At 38.9% G+C, this 11,120-nt stretch overlaps 1 protein-coding gene across 1 annotated transcript in view; it reads left to right on the top strand.

The window, feature by feature from the left end:
* Positions 1 to 1,735: 1,735 nt before the first annotated feature.
* Positions 1,736 to 11,120, top strand: part of LOC101896950 (exportin-1) — a 44,840-nt gene continuing 35,455 nt past the window's right edge. Inside the window, exons 1-2 of the mRNA XM_005188905.4 lie at positions 1,736 to 2,032; positions 2,388 to 4,063. Coding sequence (XP_005188962.2) covers positions 2,542 to 4,063 — 1,522 coding nt within the window. The 5' untranslated portion in view covers positions 1,736 to 2,032; positions 2,388 to 2,541. The remainder of the gene's footprint in view (positions 2,033 to 2,387; positions 4,064 to 11,120) is intronic.

Raw genomic sequence — 11,120 nt, 5'->3', positions numbered from 1 at the left:
CCATATAACGGTACCTCCCGATATTCGGTATTTTGATGATTTCAGCAACACTATTCACCACAATCGTTTCCAATTTCGTATTGAAGGATCTTAATGGGTATTACAGCCAACATTTACAACATTTTTGTATGCAGGTCCACATCTTCGTATAGCCTTAATATGACTGTACCTCCCGATACTCCGCATTTTCATGATTTTTGCGACATTATTCACCGTAATTCTAACAAATTTTGTGTTTGAAGTTCGTAATGGCCACTACAGCCTATGAAAAAAAATTCGTATGCAGGTCCACGTCTTCGTATAGTCCCCATATAACGGTTTTCATGTAAGTGGTAGTTTTTGGATTTTTTTTGAAATTTTTCAATTTCCTTTACTTGTTCTTTTTAAAGGCGAGTAATATTTACACATAGTTGTAGTTGACAAGCTCATGTACTGTGCGAGAGTTGCTTTTCAATTATTGAAGTAAGACCACAAGATTGCCAAGCATTGCCCTTAAACTCTTCTTGCTTCCAAGTGGATAGTCATTTATTTGATATATAATTGTGGAAATGACAGTCATAACGCGTTTTATTAAAACATGCTCGTTATAAATAATTTCTGTGGAAGAAACTGAAACAACCGATACCCCCTAATGGAACACGATATCGTATTGTATCGAACGACTTCCATTAAATAATCAATAAGTAAAAATAAACTTTCTAAAAATTAATCGAAGTATGTTCAATAGTTTTGTTATGTCTTAAGCTAGTATACACAAAATGTTACAATTCTACGTATAGCTACTTTTTCTAAATTTCTGTCAACCATTTTTTTTAAATACTTTAGGGCGCTTCAAATGATTAGTTTTCTGAAGGGTAACGCTCTATATCGTAATAAATATTAATATATTCATTGAGATATGTTTATGGTTCCCATATTTTACACGCGATTTGGCATTTGAATTTAAATTTCCAAGTCGTCTTGTTTTTCATTTTGAATGAAAAAGTTAAAGAGTGGCCAATGGAAAAAAGCGGTCTTTACAATTCGGTTCAAATGATATTCCACATGCTACTTGTTACTGTAGAATTCCTCGGTAGCCATTTGGAACCTTAACAATTGTCCGTTCCATTTTTCACTATAGAAAAAAATATTGTCAAATATTGGTTTCTTTTAAAACCAATTTGAATTTATTTCAACGTAATTGTCATATCGGTATCTACCAAAACAAAAATATCAACTCGCCTTTGCCATAATGTCATTTGCCTTCTCCCAGAACCTTCAAGGATCCTCTAGTTTTGGAATTTTTTCGATAACATTCCTTTATGTTATGTCAGTCATCATAATAAAAATGTTATGTACATGCCACAAATTTGAAGCTAAAATATAAGACAGTATCGTTTTATCCCAAAATTGTATAATTTGTTGCCCATTAACGTCGAACATGTGAGTTTCTTGTGCAATTAAAACAAAAATTATTTTATTTGTTATTCAAAACAATACCCATAGGTATACAAACTGCATACATGTTATGACAGAATAGAGTCACCAACAGAAAAAATTGTATCAGAGGAGGTAGCTTTGTTATACCTTTTGTAATTGCGCCACGAGAGCAATTGAATTGATTAGATACAATAAAATGGTTGCTAGTTGAACAACTAAAACAAACTTTTTATCGAGTACTTATATACTCGGTGTGGATCATTAGAAAATAAAGGGTAACTATTTTCTGCAAAATATACATTGCTGCATACTACCATATTATACAACGTTGCATAGGGACGCTGGTAGGAATAAATGAAACGATTTCACATCACGGCAAAAACAAGAGGTTTGTCGCGAAATATAATTTGCGCTTAATTAAAAGTGTAAAAGTGATTACAGGAAGGATATTAGAAGCGATCTATTCCCTATTTGGATAAATCGTCGATTTCAATTTTATAAATTGTGTAGAAAGTCGTACGAAAATATTTTGTATATTCGCCGTCGATGCGATACTGTTCGGTTTTGTTCATTTCGCATATATTTTGAAGTAGATAGAAGAAGCATACAGACGGTAGGTATATGTCTGGAGTACATGTCATATATTTGTATCTTTGAAAAATAGTACAATATACATATTTTATTCCTTGATATTTTGAGGGTAAACTCATCCATACTTGTAGGATCCTCGATGACTACAAAGTAGAAAATTGTGATAAATGTTAACGTAGTCAAACTGACGTTTGTTTGTACTTGTGTGTGCAGTGTGTGTGAACCTGAAAATGGAGGTTACCAATGCTGCCACTAACGTCATTTTGGCGAAACTGAAATAAATAGTGTACAACAACAATAACATTTTTTCATAAGCACGGCCGGTAAATAATAATGAAGATTTTAACTTTTGGTTGTTTTTACTTTTTCCTTTGTAGAAAAAAGGCGGCAGAAATCACTGAGTGAATATTATTTATTAGAAGGACATACATTTAAGCACGTGCCCCTCTGTATTCGGAAAAAAGCAGTTTGAACAAAATTATCGCCGACAACTTAAGACGCAGACGAGAACGTTGCTTTTATTACAAAGTAATGGCAATGCTTTCTACAGATGAAGCCAGCAAGCTGCTGGACTTTTCTCAAAAACTGGATATAAATCTCCTTGATCGTATAGTCGAGTGTTTGTATACCTCCCAAGGCGAGCAGCTTCGCATAGCTCAAGATATCCTCACTACTTTGAAAGAACACCCTGATGCTTGGACACGTGTTGATAGCATTTTGGAATTTTCACAGAATCAACAAACAAAGTTCTATGCTTTGCAAATTTTGGAAGAAGTCATAAAGACACGCTGGAAAATTTTACCTCGTAACCAATGTGAGGGTATAAAGAAGTATGTCGTTGGTTTAATAATAAAAACTTCATCTGACCCTGCTACAATGGAGGCTAATAAGGTCTATCTAAATAAGCTTAATATTATCTTGGTCCAAATTCTAAAGCGTGAGTGGCCACGTAACTGGGAAACATTCATAAGTGATATAGTGGGTGCTTCGAAGACCAACGAATCGCTGTGCAAGAACAATATGGTCATTCTAAAGAATTTAAGCGAGGAAGTTTTCGATTTTTCTTCCGGCCAAATAACTCAAACTAAAGCAAAACACCTCAAGGATACAATGTGTTCCGAATTTGCCCAAATATTTCAACTATGCTCTTTCGTCCTTGAAAGTTCAATGAATGCACCGTTGATTCAAGTAACGCTGGAAACACTTTTGCGTTTTCTAAACTGGATTCCTCTCGGATATATCTTTGAAACTTCCCTGATAGAGACATTAATATTCAAGTTCCTCAGTGTGCCAATGTTCCGCAATGTAACATTGAAGTGTCTGTCGGAAATTGCAGGTCTCACCGTTCCGAATTACAACGAAAATTTCGCTACTCTATTTAGAGATACAATGACACAACTTGATCAAATGATCAATCAGAACACAAACATGAATCATATTTACGCAAATGGCAGCGACAGCGAACAAGAGTTTGTTCAAAATCTAGCAATGTTTTTGTGTACATTCCTTAAAGAGCACGGCAAACTGGTAGAGGACGTAAAATATGTGGATTATTTAAACCAAGCTCTATTGTACTTGGTTATGATATCGGAGGTTGAAGATGTTGAAGTTTTTAAAATATGCCTTGAATATTGGAATAGTCTTGTCGAAGACTTATACACTAGCGAACCCTTTGGAAGTGGTGGTTCAAATGTTCATCTGGGACAATCAGATGTTGTGACATTGGCGAAGCGCAACGCAACATTTCCTCGCCGTAGATTTTATGCTAACGTTTTATCTAAAGTTCGCTACATAATGATATCAAGAATGGCTAAACCCGAAGAAGTCCTCGTTGTAGAGAACGAAAACGGAGAAGTTGTTCGAGAATTTATGAAAGATACTAATGCAATTAATTTATATAAAAATATGCGCGAAACATTAGTATTTTTAACCCACTTGGATTATGCTGACACCGAACGAATTATGACGCTTAAACTTTTAAATCAAGTAAATGGTTCCGAATTTTCCTGGAAAAATTTAAATACATTGTGTTGGGCCATTGGATCAATTTCAGGTAATCCTAACAATTTTACTATTTATTGCACTTTTGATTAAATATGGAAGGGGGAGAAACAAAAAACATTTTTCATTGAACTATCATATTTGGATTTGATCCTCTTGGTGATTATTGTAATTTCGCAAACAGTTGTCTATACAAACTTGGTTATGTCTTTATACACCTTATAATGATATAGTAAATCTCTATTTAATATATTTTTTATCTTATTTCACCTGCATTGGCTAGGAGCTATTAAGCATCCAAAATCAACATAACTCCTTTTTGTTTTGCTCGGAATCATGTTGCATTTATTACAAAATAACAGTAAAACCCAGTTGATTTGACTCTACAGTAATACTAATGTCAAATTCGATATGACGTTTTTGATTTAATTCTTTCATTTTCATTTTCGATATAAATGTTCACTGCAGTACTAAGTGGATAACATTTTCCTAATTATAAAAACATTCTTATAATTTATAAAAGGCCAACGACAATGGTGCGGAAACATTTTAGATAGTTTTTTTGTATTCGTATTTTTCTTGTTTGCTAACATTGCAAAATGAAGTTGGGTTAAATTTTAAAGAAATGCTTTTTTCACTATTTCCTAGCAAAATCTTGACTTGCAATATTGAAAAGGAAGTATATTTTCCTATACGGTGAAAAAGTTTCAGCTGGGGTTTAATGCTAACTTGTAATAGTTGTCCATGGATATAAATAAGGTTTGAATAAATTTTCTAAGCAAATTAAATAGAATATCCAGTACCTATTATATTTTACAAATTGTTATCAAACATCCATTCTAAATATGTACCCATCATAGTAAACACGGATAGACTTTTCACATGATCCAAAACACCATAATTTTTGAGAATGATTTCTTTTGCCTTTGCTTTTTCTTTCTCTTTGTTAATGTTTGATGCATTGTGGTATTTTTTTTTTTTAAATAAAGATAATTTAAAACAAAAAAAAAAGTAAAAATCAATACGAAAGGAAAACTTATTCATTCTACCGAAATTCCATATTTGAAAAAATTTGTTTGTTGTCTCGCATAAAAAAAAAAAACATATTTTCCAGATTTACATTTTGGCATTTATAAATGAGATAATTTTGTGCTTTTTTCAACATCATTTTCACCAACAATCTGTCACTAATCGGAAGTTATCAGAACAATATTTTGATTTAGCACAATAGGGCAGTTAAATTTTATTCTACGCCACGCCGTATGTTAGTCCGAATATTTCATGGAATCCGTTTTTATATTTTGAAGACCCATAATGAATAACCTACGTATCGTACAAAATAATAATAATTTTCGGAATACAAGTGTTCAGTTTTTTTATGGGCCCGGAAATACTCGCGGTATGCATTGTGGCTTTGCTTGTATTGGAAGGTCTGACAAAAGTATTTCTATTAAGGTGGTACAACGGATTTAAGATCAATTATGGTTTTAGCAATATTTGGTAATACATATTGACTTATAGCCTGTTCACCAAACTTATTTTTCTTTCAACTGTAAGGCAAATGGCAGACAAATAGAATTTTTGTTTTCCGTACGTAAATAAATAAAAAGAGCTTTTTCTATAGGCAATTTTTGGTTCAATGCCAAAGTAGGCAATCAAAAAATATCAATCTTTCATTCACAAAATTTGAGCAAAGTAAAATGTTGTGTTTGAAAATTGATATTTCACTCAAAAGGTATGGTCCATTTCATCCGCTGTGCTGTGTCGATCCCTATAGGTGCGATTCTTCACTGGTCTCAACTCTAACCCCACGTAAAATTAGGCGCAAATTGACCTGAAAGACTACAAAATCGGAAAAATCTCTCCTATAGGTATTTATTCCGACCCTAACCCTGACTCAACGTCTAATTTAATGAGGTTTGCGTCATAATTGTGATTACAAATAAAAAAGTGACAGACGGACACACATAGCTAAATCGACCCAGCTCGGAGATATAGGTAGATACATATGTAAAATCGTGGGTCAAGAACGAATTTACGAGGTTTGTGGCATCACCCTAACGTTTGGCAGATTAGGTTAAAATTTCCGTTACCCCCATTTACACTTAATTTCCCCATTGCATTGCAATTATGGGGATTATGACCTTTTTTCGGTGATAATCCCTATAATCCAAATAATAAAGTATGACCGTTTGCTGTGTGGACTACTTGCAAAAATAATTAATTTTAGAAATCTTTGATTCGCGATAGCCGGTGCCAAACATATTCAGAGGGAAAGTCTTTGGACATACCCATTATTATGGGAGTTATGTCCCCTAATTTCCAAAAAATTGCCCAAAAATTGAGATTTTTTCCTGCACCCAAAATTTCATAATCTGTTCCTCTGAGCGTGTCCTGCACCGGCTGCCGCGAATTAAAGATTTCTAAAATTAATTATTCTTAATTATTCTATTGAATTCCTGAAACTTTTTTGATGCTTCCAATCTGAAATGGGATTGGAATAATTTATGTGAAAGATTCCCGGATTTATTATTCATCCATAACTTAAGAGTTCGGTCCAGAAATGGGTTCTAAATTCCCATGATTTTGCTTTTTTTGACAATTTTCACAAAAAATCAAAACTAATTTGTTAACAAAGGACAGATTTGATAAAAGTTTGTGGAACATGAGTGTTTCTCAAGCATTGTTGAAAAATTATATTTTTATAATATTGTTCTCAAGCTGTATTGTATTTTTGGTATGTTGGGAAAGTTCTGTGAACAGGCTATTAGTTTGTATTTTGAGTACTGTTTAATAATATTTAAAAAATATGCGGGGTAATAAATTAAATTATTAATTGGTACTTAAATTGGGAAAATTAGGACCAACTTTTTGAAAATTGTGAAAATTCATGCTTGAAAAGCCAAATAGTATAATATTAATAATCGAATTCAGCTTCATTATTAATAAAACCCTTAACACCATGGGTGTTAACTTCGACTTCCAATAGTCGTTGCTTTTATTTTAAAAAAAACTTTTGCCTTGCTGTGGTGCGACCATCTTCACAGAACGAAGTCACTTTCACCAAAACCATAAACGATACATCACACTGTGCTCAACTGCTAATAATACATGTTACTTACCCCTGCCTGATAGGTTTCTTGATCTAGAGGCTCTCTCTCAAAGCGTTGGATCCTCTCTCTAGATCATAAAACTCAAGCATATACTGCAACGAAAACATTTGATTATGCTGACATACGGAAGGGACCGTCGCCTCATCATGATCCACTGGTGTCAAGAAGAGACACCCTATCGCAGTTCTCAGGGCATCATTCTGACAGGTCTGAATGTTCTTCCACTGCGTAGCACTTATATTCGCAAACCACACTGAAGCAGCATAGCTGACCACTGACCAAACTATTGTGATATATTAATGATGAACAAGGTCTCCTAGCGCCTTGGCTACCTTGTTCCTCCAGCTAGCGCCTTGGCTACCTTGTTCCTACTTTTCATTTTGTCGCAGATAGCTGTGGGTTGCGTGGACGACTTGAAGACACTTTCGAATGTGAATGCTAGGGCCTTGAGGTAGTTCATGGTCGGTATTATATTCCCCTCGACCTGCACATTCGGCTCTGTTCTCGTCTCCGCAGACCATGTGGTAAAGGGTGTGGTCGTTGGGGAACTCCCTGATTCACTCTACGGGGTTTGGATTTCTTGTTCCGGAATTCCACATACGGCTGGCGTCTACACATATAGTTGATTATCCAATGTTTCAAACTTGACCGGAGTTCATTACATCCTCACTCTAAAAAATCTCTTTGACAGGTCATGGGCTATCAAAACTGTTCTATGACACGGCTTGTTTTGGTTTAATCCTCATCTGATATATATGTGTGTAATGCTATTGTGGTTGTTGTTGTTGTTGTAGCAGTAGTGCATGTGTGTGTTTGTGTTCTGCTAATCTGGTTCCAGCTCCAGGTTTAGAAATTCGGCTACTTTAACGGGCTGTAGCCAGAGATCCTCTGGAGTGATTTGGGTAGGTTTGGCTGAGCAATTAAAAAGGTGTAGCGTATTGTGCGGGCCTGTATCGCACGCCGGGCAGGCGTCACGCACATCTTCATCAATTCGTGCCCAATACGAATTGAGGCGACTACACCATCCTGAACGTAATTGCGCCAAAACTACCCTGGTTTGTCTAGGCAGCTGACGTTCTTCGGCTGCAATGGATGGGGGGTGGACTCCGAGGACGGCATTCACTTTATAACTGCTCATAGCATCCGCGACTGCATCGCTGTGAATGCCACTCAGACCTGCCTGATAGGCTTCTTGATCTAGAGGCTCTCTCTTGTAGCGCTGGACCTCCCTCTCTAGATCATGTATGTCCTTCCTGACACGCCTGGGCGGGGGAGAGTTATCCACCATATGATGGTTGGGATGACTCTCACGGTAACACCCAAGCAGGTACTGCAACGAAAGCATATGATTATGCTGACGTAAGGGAAGGACTTTCGCCTCCTCATGTAGATGGTCCACTGGTGTCATGAGGAGGCACCCTGTCGCAGTTCTCAGGGCAGCGTTCTGGCAGGTCTGGATATTCTTCCACTGCGTAGCACTAGTATTCGCAGACCACACTGGAGCCGCATAGTTGACCACAGACCGACCTATCGCGTTATAAGAGGTCAACAAGGTTTCTTTGTCCGCACCCCAAGAGCTGCCGGCTAGCGCCTTGAGGACCTTGTTCCTACTTTTCATCTTGTCGCAGATAGCTGTGGCTTGCGCGGACGACTTGAACATGCTGTCGAACGTTACCCCAAGAATCTTGGGGTAGTTCGTGGTCGGTATTAGATTCCCCTCGACCTGAACATTCAGCTGTGTTCTCATCTCCGCAGACCATGTGGTAAAGAGTGTGGCCGTTGATTTCGTGGCGGATATTTTCATATTCCTCGCGTGGAAGTATGCGGCAAGCTCCGCGAGATAGGGGTTCAACCTTTCGCATATGTCATCGACCACTGGACCCGACGTCATGATCGTACAATCATCCGCATACGTTACGATCTCAATGCCGTCTGGAGGGCGAGGAATTCCGGAAAGGTAGAGGTTAAACAGTTCCGGAGATATCACCCCGCCTTGGGGAACTCCCTGTTTCACTCTACGGGCTTTGGACTTCTTGTTCCGGAATTCCACGTACGACTGGCGTCCACACATATAGTTGATTATCCAACGTTTCAAACTTGGCCGGAGGGTAGTTCTCTGTACGTCCTCAAACAGTGTGGCATGATTGACCGTGTCAAATGCCTTTGATAGGTCAAGGGCTACCAACACTCTTCTGTCACACGGTCTGTTCTGGTTCAGTCCTCTACTAATATGTGTGGAAATGGCGTGTAATGCTGTTGTGGTACTATGTTGTGGACGGAATCCATGCTGGTGGTTGGCAACCGTATAGCTTCCTCTAATGCTGGGGAGGAGTAAAGCCTCAAGAGTCTTTGCTACTGGCGACAAAAGCGAAATCGGCCTGTATGAATCACTTTAGCTGGCATCCTTTCCTGGCTTCAGTAGCGGGACCACCCTGCCCATTTTCCAGGTTTCGGGCACTATGTGGGTGGCTAGCGACAAATTGAGAACTTTCGTTAAGTACTCGACTCCCGGCGTATCCAGCTGCTTCAACATTACCATTGAGATTCCGTCCGGGCCCAACGCTTTGGATGACTTAGCGTTACGGATGACATTTGCAACATCACCCATCGTAAACTGTGGTGGTTCCTCCTCGGCGGGAAGAGATCTGATACGACGTAGTACTCTTCGCTTCGCCCTATCGCTCTCGGGGTGCTCGACAAATTGTCGGTTAAAATATTCCGCGCACCTCTTCGGATCAGTCACCGTTACGTCGTTAAAAGTGACTGAGGTCCTATCATCCTTTTTTCCAGGGTTCGAGAGCGACTTAACCGTTACCCACAGCTTACTCATATCGGTTCCAATGTTGCAGCACTTCAGATGGTCTAGCCACTTTTTCCTCTTATGTTCCTGTACCAACCGGTTGACTTCCACTGTCAAATCACTGATTCTAGGATCAGTAGGGTTGGTACGACGGAGATCATCACGCTCGTTTGCTAATCCCGCTGCCTCTGCTGGGAAGTTTGGTCTTATCTCGGGTATTCGACCAGCAGGTATATAGCGAGCGGCTGCAGCTCTGATGATGTTTCGGAAAATCCTTTCTGCTACCCGAACATCAGAAGGGTTGGGCAGTTCTCTGAAGCGGCGGTTGGTGAATTCTCTGAACTCTGGCCAGTGAGCTTTTCCATGGTTAAGGAAAGTGCGGCGTTCAGAGGTTATGAAATCGGGCGACCTGCTTATGGAGACGATTATCGGGAGATGGTCTGAGCCAAGAGAAATGACGGGTTGCCAAGTCACGTCATTTATCAGACCGGGTGACACTATGGTTAAGTCTGGCGAACTGTGACACTCTCCTCTTATTCGGGTGGGGGCATCCTCGTTAACCGTGCAGAATGTGGAGCAGTCAATCTGCTCTTCCAGCGCTGATCATTACCTAGGACGGAATGCCACAACTCATGGTGGGCATTAAAATCCCCTAGTACCAGGCGGTTATTGCCTACCAATAATGGGCTAATATCAGGCAAATAACGCGGTTCACAGCTATTAATCGGCGGGATATATACATTAAGCACCTCTACCTCGGCAGTTCCACATTTGACTGCTACCCCCATACATTCCATGTATGGGTCACTAGAGACTAGCTCAAGCGAGATAGGTCTGTACTGAACAGAATGGTGTAACAGGAACGCTAATCCCCCACCTCCACTTCTGGTGCGATCCTTCCTTAATACGTTGTAACCATAACAACGTTGTAGGCTGCAATTTTCATTCAGCTTGGTTTCCTGCACCGCTGCGATCTTAATATTCCTCCGACTCATAAATTCCACTATCTAATCTATTTTGCCTCGAAGTCCGTTGCAATTGAATTGCAAGAATGATGCACAATCCGGAGTTGGAACAGCAACATGTGGCGTTAGGTGCTGCGGTGTTGGTTGCTGTTCTGGAGACTGCGGTGGAGTGCCATACTCCGACGACGTCTCTGACGAGGACGACGAAGAAGAGGACTCGCTGGGGACTAC

The sequence above is a fragment of the Musca domestica genome, unplaced genomic scaffold, assembly GCF_030504385.1.
Source record: "Musca domestica strain aabys unplaced genomic scaffold, Musca_domestica.polishedcontigs.V.1.1 5, whole genome shotgun sequence".
NCBI lineage: Eukaryota > Metazoa > Arthropoda > Insecta > Diptera > Muscidae > Musca > Musca domestica.
This window is presented reverse-complemented; position numbering and strand designations above follow the sequence as displayed.